Source organism: Loxodonta africana, chromosome 4 (genome assembly GCF_030014295.1).
Source record: "Loxodonta africana isolate mLoxAfr1 chromosome 4, mLoxAfr1.hap2, whole genome shotgun sequence".
In the NCBI taxonomy this organism is placed as follows: domain Eukaryota; kingdom Metazoa; phylum Chordata; class Mammalia; order Proboscidea; family Elephantidae; genus Loxodonta; species Loxodonta africana.
The window spans coordinates 158,703,648-158,723,009 of record NC_087345.1 but is presented as its reverse complement, the minus strand read 5'-3'; the positions used below and the strand labels follow the sequence as shown (position 1 = coordinate 158,723,009).

General features: G+C 38.8%; 1 protein-coding gene across 3 annotated transcripts in view; it reads right to left on the bottom strand.

The window, feature by feature from the left end:
* Positions 1 to 4,344: 4,344 nt before the first annotated feature.
* The window catches only part of SLC39A12 (solute carrier family 39 member 12), an 83,251-nt gene continuing 68,233 nt past the window's right edge, over positions 4,345 to 19,362 (bottom strand). For all 3 annotated transcript variants that reach the window (XM_003410560.3, XM_010590698.3, XM_010590699.3), the window contains one exon: positions 4,345 to 4,473. In XM_003410560.3, the coding sequence (XP_003410608.1) occupies positions 4,345 to 4,473 (129 nt within the window). The remainder of the gene's footprint in view (positions 4,474 to 19,362) is intronic.

Below are 19,362 nucleotides of genomic sequence, written 5' to 3'. Positions count from 1 at the left end.
CTGAGGTTCACCCTTCAGCCAAAGATTAGACAGGCCTATAAAACAAACAATAACATGCGTAGTTCAACCATGTATATGAGACTAAATGGGCACATCAGCCCAGGGGCAAGGATGAGAAGGCAGGAGGGGACAGGAAAGCTGGACGAATGGAAATGGGAACTCAAGGTCAAGAAAGGGAGAGTGTTGATGCTTACCAGGGTTGGCAACCAATGTCACAAAACAATATGCATATTAATTATTTAATGAGAAATTAATTTGTTCTGTAAATCTTCACCTAAAGCACAACAGCAAAAAAAAAAAAAAAAAGAAAGAATAGGAGACTGTGGTGCACACTGAGTGTGGGCATCGTTACCTGTGGATAAAGCCTTCCTAGGGAGAATGGGTAGAGTGGGGCAAACCAGAAGGGCCCTGTCTTTTGGTTCTGGAGATGAGTCAAGGTGAAAAGAACATTAAAAACAATTTGAAAGACTGGTGGGAACTGGTTTGGAAGCTTCTATAAAGGATCACAGATACATATAGACTTACGTCCGTTGGTACACCCTGAGAGATAACCTGTCAAATTATGATGAAAGAAGGGTATACTAGTGATGATGATGATGATGATGATGATGGTTTGGTATTTATTGAATCATTAGTATGTTCCAGGAACCATGCTAAGTATTGCATGAGCATTATCCCATTTTGACCTCAACACAACTCTGTGAGGTGGGTTCTATTTTTAGCCCCATTTTACAGAGGAGGAAATAGATGTTCAAAGAAGTTACAAGGCTTCTCAGTGGCATACCTGGAATTTGAGCCAGATTTCAATTTAGAGCCTGAATTCCTAATCACCACTCTGGAATCTCAACCTGATTAGCCCAGTCTGTTCTAATAGCAACCTCATGACTGAGCCCTCCCCTTTCAACTTTGAAGAGGACAAACCAGTTGCCTTCGAGTCGATTCTGAATCACGGTGACCCCAAGTGTGTCAGAATAGAACTGTGCTCCACAGGGTTTTCAATGGCTGATTGTTTGGAACACCAAGCCTTTCTTCCCGGGAGCCTCTGGATAGACTCAAACCTCCAACCTTTCCATTAGCAGATTACGTTAACCATTTGCACCACCCAGGGACTCCTTGAAGAGGAAGTTGCAAATACACAGCACACAGAGAGGTGTGTCTCATAGGGAGAGGCACAGTCTCAACTCTGAAGTCTAGGTTCTGGGAGGAGTGATAGGGAGTAGCAGTCATAACTTATGGGTACCTTCAAATAAAGCTGATCCTGTGGAACCATCTTCCCAGGCCCTGTACTCAGCATCACAGAAAGATGGTGCCAATTCCCTTTTCCCTAAAGATAGCTCTGTCAGTGGATGATGGATGTTTCAAATGTTTCAAATCAGATTCCTGTACAATTTGCTCTTTGATTTTTCCCCAGGAGTATTTCTAGTTCAGTGACTCAAAGAAAAATCCATCACCAAGTAGAAATACAGTAGAATCCTAAATTTAGGCCTAGTAAACAGACATACTGTAACATTATTGAGAAATCTGGTTTCAAGGAAAACACCATTTACCAGAAGGTTCAGTGAGTAACACATAACTTAAACAACTTAGAAGGGACAATGATGTTGAGCCATCCCATATTTACGGTCTGTCCATATTTAGAATGAAAATAGTTGTCATAATATTTTTATAATTACTACTCGATTTTGAAGTAAAGAAAAATTCTAATCATTCTAAGATTGCTTGTGGCTGGAGGTCCATCTCAGGCTATAGGTGTGCTGCCTAGAAACTGATGTGGGTTAGAAAAGAGCCAATGTTGATCGTAGACCAGGGGAGGAATGATGGGCCTAGAAAAGTGCCCTCTAAAGCCACTCCACCTCACTAGCCTTGGGAAGACTCCTGCAGATGACTCCTGAATGACCAGGTCTCTGCTTACAGGCAGGGAACACTGGACAAAGACTTGGAAAATACTCGCTGAGGATGTTGCTCTAAGTCTTCCAACCTTAGGCTGGCTCCCCTCAAGCCCTTCTGCATCCTACTCCCAAAAACAAACAAACAAAAAAACCCAAACCAGTTGTCATCAAGTCAATTCTGACTTACGCGATCCCATGTGTGTCAGGGTATAACTGTGCTCCATACAGTTTTCAATGGCTGGTCTTTTGGAACTGGGTCACCAGGCCTTTCTTCCAAGGCACCTCTGGGTGGACTAGAACCTCCAACCTTTTGTTTAGCAGCCAAGCACTTAATGTTTTGCACCAACCAGGGACACCCAACCTCACCATAGGGCCAAATTAAATTCACTCTAACTTGAAGGTTATGGTACAGCTCACACCAAAAAAATTGATTTAGTCAGCCCCAAAATTCTCCAAACTTGAACTTGGAACAAAGTCATCCATCAGAGCTTTTCTAATTAAATTGGCTTAAATTAAGGCTTAATGTCAAAATCAGAACCTGGACATAGAAACCCAAACACAGATGGTGCCAAGTTCTTCTTGCATGTGATCTCCACACTGTGTTTACCTTCACAAAGGGGTTTTTTGTTCAGCTATAAATTATTCTCTAACAAAATAAGGGCAAAGCTCTGAGTGTCAGATCTGTTTATCCTTCAAGGTGAACATGAATTAAAGTACTATCTGCTGGCTCCTCATCCAGTAATTCCTGGAACTGATCCTATGCTCCAAGGCAAGAGGGCAAAGAGAAGGGATTTCAACCTAGGAAACCATGTCTAGAAAGCGCCAACATTCCTGAGGTTTGCAGAAGTGTTAACCAACTTGGTCAAAAGCACTCAGCCTTCCAGCAACAGAGCTGTGTGCCTACTCTCTTTTGAAGCCACGTGTGCCTGATCCTACAGTGTAAGTGGTGCTCATGCTGGTGGCTCCACCAGCGGGCACAGCAGCAGCACCTGGAACTCGTTAGAGATCAAAGTCTCTGGCCCCACCCCAGAACCGCAGAATCAGAAACTCCAGGAAAGGCACCCAGCGATCTGTGTTTTAACATGTCCTCCAGTTGATTCTGACATGCACCAACGACTGCATTACACTGAGATGTCCCCTTAAATCAAGCTCTGAAGACAACTGAAGAATAAACCACCTAATTTTGAAATTAAAAAAAAAAAAAGTGACTGAGAAAGATTGTTATTGAGTGGGGCATGACAAAGAGTACCTACCTCTCGTGGGTCGGGGGTAGAAGAGATGTATTTCAATTAATACAGGGAGTCATTTTGCCGGTAAAATGGGCTCCCCCTCTTCCAAGATCTATCATTAAAAAAATAAGAAAAGTACTAAGAAAATGGCTAAAGCCTGGGTTACTTCCTATTTTTTAATAATTCTGCTAGTTTATCAGTAATTTTGCTTATTCACTTCATGAACTTACCCGTGGAAATACAGCTGAGAGCTCTGTGTTTCCTCAGAGGTATTATAACATAGATTTCACTTGTCAGTAAGATTATTCCCATAAATATATTCTGCTAGATCTGTAAGAGTTTGGGCACTAATCTACTGCCTGACTCAAGTTTTGTTATTTTTCCAAATTTTGAACTTCATCTTTGGTTTCCAGCCCTCTTTGCCTGGAACAGATTCCCTTTGGTGACTGTATAGAAGAATGCTGACGTATTTACCCTTTAGGCTTTCCAAGATTGCTTTCTGAGCACTTAGGAGGCAGTGGGGAATGTTTTCAGGTGAACTCCACTACATCAGCTGTGGGAGGGATGATTCAGAGACTGACAGTCGGCAATGGAAGATGACATGAACTGTTACATTATAACTAGACTTTATTGCATTTGTTTGTAATTTAGTTTGCTTATGGCTTATAATCTCACAGAAAAAGATATATATATATATATATTATTGCATCAAAGCATTTACAGCTGATTTTATTCTTTTAAGTATCTGTCCACTTCAAACACTACAAATATTCTTTATTAGGGAAGCAATATGTTTTTGAAAGCTTACTAGAATTAGTTCAGTGTTTACTAATTACTGGAAGCAGTATGAGTTTCATCACAATGATGGAAACCAAAAAGTCTCAATTAAGGACAACCTGATCTTTATGTGTTTATCAAAACAAAATTGCATTATAAAATTAATACATTAATGGATTAAAATACACACACATTAAGATAAAATATACTTAACTTACAAACCACTGTATAGTACAATGAAACAGGGTGAGACCATACAAGTTTATTATAGAAGAATTTTGAGAATCCAAGCCCTAGTGGCACAGTGCTTAAGAGCTACAATTGGTAACCAAAGCTCAGCTGTTCGAATACACCAGCCACTCCTTGGAAACCCTAGGGGACAATTCTGCTCTGTCCTATAGGGTCGCTATGAGTCAAAATCGACTCAATGGCAATAAGTTTAACGGTTTTCATATTTTAATATTATCTTCATATATAGCCAACAGTAAGAGAAAAAGCCAGCCTAGGATCAATCCAAGGTTCTGCAGGAGAAACATCAACCAGGGTCGCCGCGCTTGAACATGAGTCATTTCAGGAAGCTAAAAAAAGAACGATAAACCAGAGTAAGATCCAGATATATTCACTGCTGGGAAAAAGTTTGGTGGGAAAACATGAGATACTCCGTTATTTGGAACTTAGTAACCTTTAAAATTCCAAAAACAGTTACAAAATCCTTACTACCTACTCTTAGCATAATTTTAAAATATAAGAAAAATTAAGCCATTTGATTGTACTTTTCAAATAGGAAAAAAGTTATAAGGAGCCAAGCGTTGCTGGAAGCCTTTAAAAGACTTTATTCATTAACTGAAAGTAAACCCACAGTCCTTTTGTTTTCAGCAAGTGTTTAAATGTGAGATTGATATATACATAGAAAGTACTATATTTGACTGTTCGGTTAGGTTTATGAAGCTTTTTAACGTATGGGTTGCTACAAAGCATTTGTTTTATTTTTCTTTTCAAAGAGATGGCCAAGGTCTCCCTGACCTTTGTAGCAGTAAAAGCATGATCTCCTACGGCTATTTTTTATCCCCAGAGAGATAAGTGGGATGTTTGTGAAATGCCATACCACCATTTAGAGGGAAATGCTCACTCAAGAACCTGTGTGAAGTACCCCAAGGTGCTTCTATCTCACATAATTTCAAATCCCTCACCCTGAGTACATCCCCTCCAGGATATAGTCATTTTTATTGGACCACAGGCTCTAGATCAACACAGATAAGAGAACTAGCTCTGCTAATTCAAAAAAATTATCCCAGAGTTTCTCAATGTCAACATTAATGACATTTGGGTGAGATAATTCTTTTGTTGTGGGAGGCGTGCCTATAGGATTTTTATTAGCATCTCTGGCCTTTATTCACTGGATGCTAATAGCACCCCAAATCTATCCTGCCGCCCTCCCCCAGTCGTGATACTAAAAAAGTCTCCAAACATTGCCAAAGGCCCTTGGGAGCAGAGAGGACAAAATCATCTCCAACTGAGAACCATTGGATAATCTTATCCAGTAAGAAATGTTCAAACATATAAAATATGCAAGGACTTTAGAGTTATGGACTCCCTGGATGGTATAAAAAGTTAACAAGCTCTCTGCTAACTGAAAAGGTGGGGTTCAAGTCCACCCAGAGGTACCTCAGAAGAATAGGCCTGGCTATCTCCTGAAAAATTAGCTATTGAAAACCCTATGGAGCACAGTTCTACTCTGTCATATATGGGGTCGCTGTGAGTCAGAATCGACTCGACGGCAACTGGTAAAAGTGGTAATTAGATTTATGGCAACAGAAAACAGGTTGACATACTTTTAAATGCCTTAGAGGACCATACTGAATGTGCCATTTTGGTGTGCTGGACATGGATATATCCTCTTTCAATGAGCTAAATTCATGGAATGAACATTCGGATTACTGTGACCTGCCATCCACCCACCCATCCGTCCATCCAACATCTTAGCATGGAGTAGTGGGCAAAGTAGGATCCAGAGCTGCTATCATGAATGGATGGCCTTAAACACTTTTGGTGTTTTCGTCATGTTCAAATATGAGGTTCATTATACTACTTTAGAGAAATATTGTATGATTCATTAGTTATTAAAATGTAAAAATCCCAATTTAAAAATCCATAGAATGTGGATAAAACAACCATATGTTCCAAATCTTGTAGTAAAATGACTTAGCAAAAGGAAATGGAAACAATTAAAATAAATGTTTAAATTCAATGCAATTGTAGCAAGTTGCTCGTATAGTTACCAATGGGTTTATGACAAACTTTCCCTATTTTCTTCTACTTAGTACATGAACCTTTACTATTTTGGAAGCTCTTATAAACACATGTATTCAATTTTATCATGTGTTAGACACTACAAGCAAACAACAGAACTATAAGCTTAGGCTAGCAAGAAAAATAATAGATTAAACAATTGTTTTTAAAAATTGTGGCATTTTGGGACTTCGGTAGGACTGAAACTGCTTGAGATATTATAATAATCCCCAAGACACTAATTCTAGCTCTGTGTTTTTCCATCTAAAACTTTTGGCTATTAACTCTCTCAAACCCTGGTGGCATAGTGGTTATGTGCTATGGCTGCTAACCAAAAGGTCAGCAGTTCAAACCTGCCTGGTGCTCCTTGGAAACTCTATGGGGAAGTTCTACTCTGTCCTGTAGGCTCGCTATGAGTTAGAATCGACTCAACGGCAACTGGTTTTTGGTTTAGTCAGGGACCAGATTTTCCTCAACAAGAGACTCTGAGTAGAAGTTTTAGGCAAAGAAGAAAAGTAGAAAATGAGCTTTCTAAAATGTAAGTTCATTAAAATATTGATTATTTGAAAACTTATCAAGTTCCATCTGCTGAACCAGAACCATTTTCACCACTACTTTTATGTTTTGTCTGAAATATTTTTCTCCACAAGAATCCATGCAAAATCATCATGAGGGTTAAATAAATAATCCATATTTTTAAAATCTTTGCTAAGAAAAGTTTTTCTAGAAACCACGTCTACGGATTTATCAAAGCTGAACGACAGCCAGGTAGCACTGCTAACAGTAGAGATAAGACAAACTGTTAATCCAGCCACATCTTGTAAATGAGCACTGATTATCTTGTTTGAAAAACAAGGAGATGAAGAACTAAACAATGTTTTGTTCCAATAGTTGGAAATAAGGTTAGTCAAAGTTTGAGCCTTTAAGTGACCAGAGATTGTATAATTGTATTTCCAGATACAGTCTGAGATACAGCCTACTGAGGCAAAAGGAAACCAGTTGCATTTGTTATCTGGCCTGAGAATAAACTATTGAAAATTACTCACAAACTACTGAAAATCAGAGTATTGGACACTCTGAAGCATGTATCTTGTTAATCCCTCAAGAGCGTACCATCAATTGCAAGCTCTCTGAGAACAAATAACGTCCCTTTCCCACACACGCAAATTTTTTTATAACTTAGAATGCTGCCATGCTCACCGTGGATTTTGGATTAATGTCATTATGGTACTGGATATATAGGTCCTTAGGTGATGTAAACAGTTTACGCTCGACTGCTAACCTAAAGGTTGGTGGTTCAAATCCACCCAGCAGTACCTCAGAAGAAAAGGCCTGACAATCTGCTTCCATAATGATTACAGCCAAGAAAACCCTATAGAGCAGTTCTACTCTGTAACACATGGGGTTGCCATGAGCTGGAATTGACTCAACAGCAACAACAACAGTTAACAGAGACCTACATATGAAGACCAGATATCTATCTAAAATTTATCCTTGTCTATTATGACCAATACATTTCTACCTAATTAGAAAAAAACAGAAAATCCCAGTGGGAAAAAAAAAATGTCCAATATGGCATAAAATAGTCTCTGCATACAAATATATGATGAAAATACATAATACAATATGTGGATATTATACTGCCTTTGTCATAAAAGATATCAATCACATCACTGGTTCTATGTTTTTAAGACATACAATATGCACTTGAAAAAAAATCTATAAAAAGCCTATAGAAATGGTCAATGAAAAAAAAAGTATAATTAAGGAGGTGCTCATCCTGATATGGAAGCTTTAATCTTGATTTGGGTGGCCTATCTGAACTTTCCACGTCTACATAAAAATTGGTTTGGTAAGAAAACCTAGCTAAGCTAGTTTTTGAGGTAATACTTGGCTCTTTTTAGCATGATTATAGATGAACATATGAACCATAATATCTCTTGGATACATACCAAAACACCAGAGAGTACCACACAAAATCTTTCCAAAAGGTACAAGTGTGATATAAAATACCAAAGTACAAACCACAACTGATTACAGCATTCCACCTCCTCTGACTCTTCTCATGTTTTTCACCTCCTCAGAGTCAGCAAATTTTGAAAGAAAATAAAGGTCCATATGAGTTAATTTTCAAGGGTACATATTTTTCAGGTATTATTATTTTTATGTTTTAAAAATTCCAAATGAGAACTTAAGTACCACCAGTTCCCCCTGGATTTCAAGAAAGAAAAGTCCCTTTTTTCCTCTAAACCAAAAATCAAAACCAAACCTGGTGCCATTGAATCAATTCCGACTCAAAGTGACCCTATAGGACAGAGCAGAACTGCCCCATAGAGTTTCCAAGGGCTGTATATCTTTTCGGAAGCAGACTGCCATATCTTTCTCCCGTGGAGCAGCTTGGTGGGTTCAAACAGCCGATCTTTGGGTTCGCAGCCGAACACTTAAGTACAGTGCAACCAGGGCTCCTTCTGTTTCTTCTAAAAAAAATTCTGTTATTGAACAATTTTACTGATCTTGATTTATATACTAAAACTAGAGGGGTTGAAATGCTGGATAGAGTATGTTGACACTGAAGTAATGAGACAGGAAAAAGAGAAGAAATGTTAGCAAAGAGCCTTGCCCAGAGAGAGTGTTAAGAGAAATGTTCTTAAGATTTCAGTCAAAAAAATGGGAAATGTTGGAATAGGTAAATCACTTCCTTTCTTACCTCCACTCTTAGCAAATTCTTCAACTAAAGCCGGTGATGGCTAAGACACAATAGTCAAGGAGTTCTAATTTTAACAAAGAAAAAAAAAGTCTTTACCTAAAATGCAGTCCTTAAGCCTACAGTTACTACATTCTTTTTTTCAACTTTGAATCAAGGCACAGGTAAGAAATTCCCTAAGGTGCACCAGAGTCCATCCAATACTGACAGTGACTTGTCTACAGATTGTGGCCCCTGCAAGGTCTGTTACCTAATTGAGACGTAGTTACCATGGTCAACTGCTAATTAGGATTTCTGAACATTTTAGAAAGTGATATTAGGTAAGTGTGTTACACTTGAATCGCTGCCCATATTGGCATTCCTAGTCAAGCTGAAGCTTTAAAATGAATGCTCATAGAGAATGTTAAGAGGACACACCAGGAAAGAAAGTGACAGATACCAGCGATGCCACTGTTGTTGTTGTCGTTGTTGTTGTTATTAGGTGCCGTCGAGTCGGTTCCGACTCATAGCGACCCTATGCACAACAGAACGAAATACTGCCCGGTCTTGTGCCATCCTTACAATCGTTGTTATGCTTGAGCTCATTGTTGCAGCCACTGTGTTAAATCACCTCTTTGAAGGTCTTCCTCTTTTCCGCTGACCCTGTACTCTGCCAAGGATGCCACTGTACTATGTGATAATTAGACGCTAGGATCGTCACGGAGAAGGGTGATCGATAAAATATGCTCTAGAACAAAGATTTTGTCCCTCCTTGGTGTATATCTAAGCTACCTAAGCTTCGAACTCTTTTGCCAAGCAAAGTCTTCTTTGTCCACTTCTATCTGAACTTGGCTTCTTATTAATGTCATTAAAGATCTGTTAGTGAATAGCTCAACATTTACCTTTAGTTTATTGTTCATAAGGAGTCCCTGGATGGTGCAAACGGCTAATGTATTCAGCTGCTAACCAAAAGGTTGGAGGTTCAAGTCCACCCAGAAGTGCCTGCTGATCTCCTTGTGAAAAATCAGCCACTGAAAACACTATGGAACACAGTTCTACTCTGACACACATGGGGTTGCCATGAGAGTGTCAACGGCAACTGTTTTTTTTTTTTTTTTTAATGCTCATAGATATACATACTAAAAAAGATCAGCTTCCAATACTTCTACAATAGTCTAAACATATCAAAGCTCTTTCATTATTAAAAATTGTTTTTGTTGCTGTTAGGTGCCGTCAAGTAGGTTCTGACTCATAGCGACCCTATGCACAACAGAACGAAACACTGCCTGCTCCTGCGCCATCCTTACAATCATTGTTATGCTTGAGCTCATTGTTTCAGTCACTGTGTCAATCCACCTCGTCGAAGGTCTTCCTCTTTTCCGCTGACCCTATACTCTGCCAAGCATGATGTCCTTCTCCAGGGACTGATCCCTCCTGACAACTTGTCCAAAGTATGTAAGACGCAGTCTCGCCATCCTTCCTTCTAAGGAGCATTCTGGTTGTACTTCTTCCAAGACAGATCTGTTTGTTCTTTTGGCAGTCCATGGTATATTCAATATTCTTCGCCAACACCACAATTCAAAGGCATCAATTCTTCTTCGGTCTTCTTTATTCATTGTCCAGCTTTCACACGCATATGATGCAACTGAAAGTACCATGGCTTGGGTCAGGTGCACCTTGGTCTTCAAGGTGACATCTTTGCTCTTCAACACTTCAAAGAGGTCCTTAGAAGCAGATTTCCCCAATGCAATGCGTCTTTTGATTTCTTAACTGCTGCTTCCATGGACATTGATTGCGGATCCAAGTAAAATGAAATCCTTGACAACTTCAATCTTTTCTCCGTTAATCATGATGTTGCTCACTGTGTCTAGTTGTGAGGGTTTTTGTTTTCTTTATGTTGAGGTGCAATCCATACTGAAGGCTGTGGTCTTTGATCTTCATTAGTAAGTGCTTCAAGTCCTCTTCACTTTCGGCAAGCAAGGTTGTGTCATCTGCATAATGCAGGTTGTTAATGAATCTTCCTCCAATCCTGATGCCCTGTTCTTCTTCATATAGCCCAGCTTCTCAGATTATTTGCTCACCATACATATTGAATAGGTATGGTGAAAGAATACAACCCTGACACACACCTTTCCTGACTTTACCAATCAATATCCCCTTGTTCTGTCCGAACAACTGCCTCTTGATCTATGTAAAGTTTCCTCATGAGTACATTTAAGTGTTCTGGAATTTTGGCAATGTTATCCATAACTTGTTATGATCCACACAGTCGAATGCCTTTGCATAGTCAATAAAACACAGGTAAAGGTAAACATCCTTCTGGTATTCTCTGCTTTCAGCCAGGATCCATCTGACATCAGCAATGATATCCCAGGTTCCACATCCTCTTCTGAAACCAGCCTGAATTTCTGGCAGTTTCCTGTCAATGTATTGCTGCAGCTGTTTTTGAATGATCTTCAGTAAAATTTTGCTTGCGTGTGGATATTAAGGATATTGTTCTACAATTTCCACATTCGGTTGGATCACCTTTCTTGGGAATAGGCATAAATATGGATGTCTTCCAGTCAGTTGGCCAGGAAGCTGTCTTCCATATTTCTTGGCATAGACGACTGAGCACCTCCAGTGCTGCATCTGTTCATTGAAACATCTCAGTTGATATTCTATCAATTCCTGGAGCCTTGTTTTTCGCCAATGCCTTCAGAGCAGCTTGGACTTCTTCTTTCAGTACCATCGGCTCCTGATCATATGCCACCTCTTGAAATGGTTGAACATCAACTAATTCTTTTTGGTACAGTGATTTTGTGTGTTCCTTCCATCTTCTTTTGATCCTTCCTGCGTCGTTTAATATTTTTCCCATGGAATCCTTCACTAGTGCAACTCGAAGCTTGAATTTTTTCATCAGTTCTTTCAGCTTGAGAAACGCTGAGCATGTTCTTCCCTTTTGGTTTTCCATTTCCAGCTCTTGGCACGTGTCATTATAATACTTTACTTTGTCTTCTCGAGCCACTCTCTGAAATCTTCTGTTCAGTTCTTTTACTTCATCAATTCTTCCTTTTGCTTTAGCTGCTTGATGTTCAAGAGCAAGTTTCAGAGTCTCCTCTGACATCCAACTTAGTCTTTTCTTCCTTTCCTGTCTTTTCAATGACCTCTTGCTTTCTTAATGGATGATGTCCTTGATGTCATTCCATAACTCATCTGGTCTTTGGGCACTAGTGTTCAATGCGTCAAATCTATTCTTCAGATGGTCTCTAAATTCAGGTGGGATATACCCAAGGTCATATTTTGGCTCTCCTGGACTTGCTCTGATTTTCTTCAGTTTCAGCTTGAACTTGCTTATGAGCAACTAATGGTCTGTTCCACAGTCAGCCCCTGGCCTTGTTCTGACTGATGATATTGAGCGTTTCCATTGTGTCTTTCCACAGATGTAGTCAATTTGATTTCTGTGTGTTCCATCTGGTGAGGTCCATGTGTATAGTCACCGTTTATGTTGGTGAAAGAAAGTATTTGCAATGAAGAAGTCATTGGTCTTGCAAAATTCTATCATTTGATCTCTGGCATTATTTCTACCACCAAGGCCATAGTTTCCAACTACTGATCCTTCTTCTTTGTTTCCAACTTTCTCATTCCAATCACCAGTAATTATCAGTGCATCTTGATTGCATGTTTGGTCAATTTCAGACTGCAGCAGCTGATAAAAATCTTCTATTCCTTCATCTTTGGCCCTAGTGGTTGGTGTGTAAATTTGAATAACAGTCGTATTAACTGGTCTTCCTTGTAGGCATATGGATATTATCCTATCATTGTACTTCAGGATAGATCTTGAAACATTCTTTTTGACGATGAATGCAACACCATTCCTCTTCAAGTTGTCATTCCCAGCATAGTAGACTACATGATTGTCTGATTCAAAATGGCCAATACCAGTCCATTTCAGCTCACTAATGCCTAGGATATCGATGTTCATGCATTCCATTTCATTTTTGATGATTTCCAATTTTCCTAGATTTTATACTTCGTACATTCCAGGTTCCGATTATTAATGGATGTTTGCAGCTGTTTCTTCTCATTTGGAGTCATGCCACATCACAAATGAAGGTCCCAAAAGCTTTACTCCATCCACGTCATTAAGGTCGACTTTTTTTTGTTTTTTCTACTTTGAGGAGGCAGCTCCTCCCCAGTCATCTTTTGCGTGTCTTCCAACCTGGGGGCTCATCTTCCAGCACTACATCAGACAATGTTCCGCTGCTATTCATAAGGTTTTCACTGGCTAAATCTTTTCAGAATTAGACTGCCGGGTCCTTCTTCCTAGTCTGTCTTAGCCTGGAAGCTCAGCAGAAACCTGTCCTCTATGGGTGACCCTGCTGGTATCTGAATACTGGTGGCATAGCTTCCAGCATCACTGCAACATGCAAGCCCCCACAGTACGACCAACTGACATGTGGGGGTTATTAAAAATAAGTAATTCAAATAAAGAAATTCAATATTCGACTATTGAAGACATTTGGTGATGTTCCTTATGAAGGCCAAATTGAAATTCAAATATTTTTCTCTCTCAGGAATGCTTAATTTTTGCCATCATCAATTTTTAAGGAAAGCGACTTACTTTTCCCTTCATAAATCTCACCTGACAACTGATTTTATGTCCTCTGTCTTTCAGAAGAGACTTCAAACCCACCATGCACACTGAGGTAGGATTTGAAGCATTTGGATTTGATAAGCGGAACCAATCTCATTCCTATGAAATAACGATGAGGAAGAAAACTCTAGAACTTATTTGGGAGGACTTCCTAATTATGCTTAATCTATCTAGGGGGGCACATTCTAACTCTGTCCCACTTGCAAATGCCTTAATTTTGTCCTTGCAGAGGGTATGCATCTAAGAATAAAATGGAAACTTGTTGGTGCAAGTCACCATTTGGCTTGCAAATCTGCAACCAACTGTTTGCATGTGCAAACTACAGACTTTAAAACTTGAATAAAGTAATCTGACTCTTAGGGTAAATTAAAGAAACACTCTCATCTTTGCAAGAGCTGCAGGGCTGCCTGGAAAAGAGTCATTATGGTTATGGGCCCATCTATATTTCTTCTGTTCCACCCACACATTCCTATTACTCCAAAAAGAAAAAAAAGAAAAAAAAGAAAAACTAAGGCATATTCTGAGTGACTGGAGTGTTTGCTGTTTAAGACCAACAACCAGACTGTGCCATTTGGAAGTCTTCTATTTATACCCAGGACAGGAGGAGTCAGTCCAAATGTTTTCCATAGTCTTGTACCTCTTATACCACCAATATACCTAGATGACTCTTTTCAGATGTTGATCACTTCTATGAAAAGCCACTGAAATATCTCCTTATTGTCACACATGGAGAAAAAAATGAAAGTTAATCTTTTGAATATCCCCTTATACACATATTTAGAGAAATGTTAACAAAGCATTCAACTAATTTTTATATTGACTCTTTGAAGGGTCACGTAATGATTATTCATTAATGACACGTTACCTTAAAAAAATGATTGAAAAGAGATATGTAGGAGTCTTTCAGTTAAATAAATCAATTTAATATGGTTCTTAATGACACCTAAAAGTTTATTTCTGTTTATAAAACCTGAACACTCAACCTGTATAACCCATTATCCACGCACTGTCTCCAAGAAAATTTGCTGAACAAGTCATCTATGAGACCACAATATGTTGAAAAAATTGGTAAATTAGGAAGACTGGCCTTGATGAATCCTAAAACAGACTGAGTGGCTTTTATGTGTGTTTCTTTCTACCCATGCACTGGTTGTTTTAGAGCTCCACCACAAAAGACATCACCCTTGCTCTCTTGGCGACCGTTTCCCAAACACATGGGCATGAGGCTACTCACTCAGAATAATCTTCCTGCTTTTCTTCTAGATAGTTGAGAACATGGAACTTTACATATGCTGTGTCTTCATAGCAGTGCCTATCTTCGGCACTCAGTAAATGAGCTGAATTGAATTTGTAAACAGCCTATGTTAGCCCTAATGAGTAAACCAGCTGCATTTGGTATTCACTGTGGCAAACTTTATGAAGCTTCTCTAGTGAATGAAAAATCACACATGGATGGTGCCAAGCAAAGCCTTCTCTATCTACTTCCATCTGTCCCACAGCCCAAGTTAAGAATTTAAAAAGACATCATTCCTTCTCATTTTGAGAGCCAATGAAGACTTCTTTGATTTGCTCATTCTCATCGATGCATATTTTTCTATTCATGCAATATAGAATCAGTGAATAGAAAAACCCATACTGAGGGAGCTAAGCCCATTGCAGTCGAGTCTATTCCAACACACAGCGACCCTGTAGGACAGAGTAGAACCACCCCGTAGCTTTCCAAGGCTGTAATCTTTGTGGAAGCAGACTGCCATATCTTTCTCCTGCGGTGTGGCTGGTGGATTCAAACCACCAAACTTCCAGTTGGCAGCTGAGCATTTTAATTGGTGTGACACCAGGGCCCTTGAGGAAGCTAAATCCCTGCTGATTTTTATTTCTAGTGAGATTAAAGAACAAAAGGGTTTATGTGATTGTTGGTGGAATCCTTTTGACTTGTTTGACTTGTTAGTGTGCCTTTAATTAGTTTACACATTTTTATTCACCATGGCACTTTTATTATATAGGTCCTTGGGTGGTGCAAATGGTTTTCATGTGACTAGTAACCTAAAGGTTGGCAGTTCGAACCCACCCAGTGGCACCACAGAAGAAAGGCCTGGTAATCTGTTCCTATAAAGACTATAACCAAGAAAATCCTATGGAGAAGTTCTACTTTGTAATACACAGGGTTGTCATGAGTCAGAATCAGTTTGATGGCAATGGGTTTGGGTTTTTTTTTTGTTTGTTTGTTTTTAATGGCACTAGATTTAAAAATATTTCATATAGAACTTGTCCTTCTGTTAAAAAAAAATCTGTTAAGCAGTACCTATTCTTTTTTACTCCTAAAATTTTAAAACATAATCCAAGTTTTCACAAGCTTTAGCTCTTTAGCATATTGTTACATTACATTAAGCATTTAGGTTCAATCTAAGAAACTTTGCAATAATAAGAGACGTCATTTAGGCCTGGTAGGGTTCCTTGTCATCCCTTTCTATCAAGAAACTTGAGGTTCTCGGTTATGTTTAGATCTTGAAGTTCCAGAGCATAAAGTCAGCCCTTACATCCTCAGGGTTCATCGTCGTTGTTAGCTGCCATGAAGTCGATTCCAACTCATGGCGACCTGTGTGTTACAGAGGAGAACCACCTCAAAGGATTTTCTTGGCTGTGGTCTTCACAGAAGCAGATCACAAGGTCTTTCTCCCATGGAGCCTCTGGGTGGGTTTGAACCACCAATCTTTTGGTTAGCAGCCTATCACAAACAATTTGTACCATCAGGGTTCCATTAGTAACCATAGAATAACCAATTTCTGGAGGGTAGAAACTTTTTTTGTTACTGTTGTCTTTGCAGTGTTGACTACTTCTCAGAAATTTTTTGTGATTACTTGCTGTAAACACCGTGGAGGGAAATGTAGTCTTCTTTCCTTTTTGGAACCTGACTGTACCTGTGACTGGACCAGCTGCCTGTCCATAGAGATGAAGTAATAGCCACTGAAAAATCCCAGGAGGGCCTGCTGGATTTCTCTTTCCACCATTTTCTGGAGAATGAAAATTTGCTCTGAAATATTTGCTCAAAAACATCATATCACTTCTTGCTTTTAACAGTCTCCCAAGAGTTTAAATCAACAAATTTAGGTGCAGACTACAACATAATCGATCCTGTGTTTATTATTTATGCTTTTCCCTTTTTTTATTGAATTCCTTTTCTTGGCTATCCTTTTTGACATCAACGAAAAGGGGTGTGTTAGAGTGTGTTCTATTTTAGAATCATATTTGATTATTAGTGTATGTAGACTCAAAAATACTCTGAAATAGGGAGATTTGTTCCAATTGACCCAGGTTTTGGCTTGTTCGTTTGATCTGTTTTTAATTTTATTGTGGTTGTATATGTGTGTGTGTATATATACATATATACATACGAAAAATTTTGCCATTTTAACCACTTCTAGGTATACAATTCAGTGACATTAATTACATTCACCATGTTGTACAATCATCACCATTATCTATTTCCAGAAGTTTTCTACTACCCCGAACTGCAACTCCGTATCTTTTCCACAATAACTCCCAACCCCTTCCAGCCCCAAGACAGGTCATCTTTTGGGTCTAGATTTTTTTCAGTTAGTAGCTATGTTCATAAAACAACTTAATGCAGCACTTCTAATTTTCCTTTTCAACCACAGCTCTTGGTGCATCTGTGATGGCCAAACTGGAGGCTTCACTCAAGGCTATTTTTAGAAATTCAGCATTGGAAATGTTATTTCCTGAATATTCAAATACAGGATATTATAAGCCTATAACTTCCCAGTGGTATTTTCCCAAGGCAATTTATGAAACAGTTTGCAGCAGAAGATAAATGAAAGTGTCTGTTTTGTAAACCATGAGTCATAAACTGTGGCACTGATGTCACTATGATGGTCGTTGTTACTCAAAACCAGGAGAGACAAAAATGTTACCTGCTTTGAAGCTTCATTTAACAATTCACTTGTCCATTTCTTCCTTCAGGGAAAGGACTGAGTTAGACAAACAATATAGCTTTTATAGCTCAGCAAAGAAAGCTGTCAGCCAGCTTTTGTATTTTAAGAAATGGATGACTTTGAAAGATATGTTTGTATGCAGAGGGCGAAGCTTGGGAGAGGAACTAGAAGAGAGATGTGAGGAGCAGAAATGAACCGAACAGTTCTGGTGGGTTTTCTTTTTAAATTACAGAGAGAGTTCAGCAGTCATCAAAGCAGAATCTTAATCATGTTCTCAGTAGAGAATTTCTAAGTGTAAGCTTTGACTGATTTTTAGAGAAAGAGAATAGGAATCTTTCAAATTCTTATAAGAATGATTCATACTTCTTGCTTTTGTGAAGAAACAATTGTGAATATTAAATTACATTAATTTTTGCTGCCTGAAATGGTTTGCAAAAGCGTACCTTTTTTCTTTTCAGCAAAGGAACATTATTTAAAATGATGCTGGTTGCCCTCATTGTTTTCAAGTACACCATTTGTTGAAAAAAACACATACATCGAGGTTAATTTTTGTGTCTTTTTCAAAGAAAATATCCCCTTCCTGTGGGTGGGTATTAGTTAAGGGCATTACACTCAGATATTGTCAAAGTTTGAAGAAGGGATAACTTGCTCGTTTTTTGAATGGAGAAAGGACCCATTTACAAGAGCCAAGTTGGTAATTGCAGACTATTGACTAAATAGTACTGAATTTATCTAGATTTCTTTAGAAAGAAAGACTCAGTAGATCGAAATATAAAGAAAGAATTGTTGGGAAATAGAAAGGGGATCAATCTTCTAAAAGCATAAGATTCTATTTTAATGTAATTTTGTAATCATATGATTCATACAGGAAAAGCCTGGCTACAAAGGTGGCTCTTTCATGAGCTAATTTGTTATACCCTTTTTTCACTGTCTTGAAGCTGTTACATTTACTGGGCTAAAATAATTGTAGGGAAGCCAAAGGATGCTTTTAACTTGGACTATTCATAATGCTGTTTATTGACTGGGCTTAATACTCACGTTCTTGTTGAAGTTGCTGTCAGGTCGGCTTCAACTCATAGAAACCTTTTGTATAACAGAACAAAAACATTGCCTGGTCCTGTGCCATCTTTATGATTGTTGTGTCCACTGTTGGGTATATTAAGTCTATTGTGTCAGTTTCCCTCGTTTTCATTGGCCCTTTAGTGTACTAAACATGATGTCTGTTATGGGTTAAATCGCGTGCCCCCAAAATGCGTTGTAATTCCTAACCCCATACATGAAAATGATACATGATACAGGATACATGATACAATCCCATCGGGGAGTAAGTTTTTCTTTATTATGTTAATGAGGCCATATCAGTATAGGATGTGTCTTAAGCCAATCACTTTTGAGATATAAAAGGAGCAGATTGGGCACAGAGGTGGGCACAAATGGGGAAAGATTGATTCCAGTGGAGATCACCAAGGTACAGAGGAAGAGAAGCTGAAAGAGAAGGATTCCCCAACCCACCCCACCCCACAGGGTGGACACAGAGAGACTTCCCCTAGAGCTGGTGCCCTGAATTCAGATTTCTAGCCTCCTAAACCGTGAGAAAACAGGTTTGTTTGTTAAAGCCACCCACTTGTGATAGTTTTGTTACAGCAGCACTAAGAAACTAATCATTTTCTAGCCATAGGTCTTTCCTGATGACATGTCCAAAGTAAGTGAGCTGAAGTCTCACTATTCTCAAATCTAAAGAGTATTCTGGCTGTATTTCTTCTAAGACTGATTTGTTCGTTCTTCTAGTAGTCCATGGTACATTACATATCTTCTCCAACACCTTAGTTTAAACATATCAATTCTTCCGTCTTCTTTTTTCATTACCCAACTTTTGTATGTATTTAATATTAATATTCAAGTCTTATTT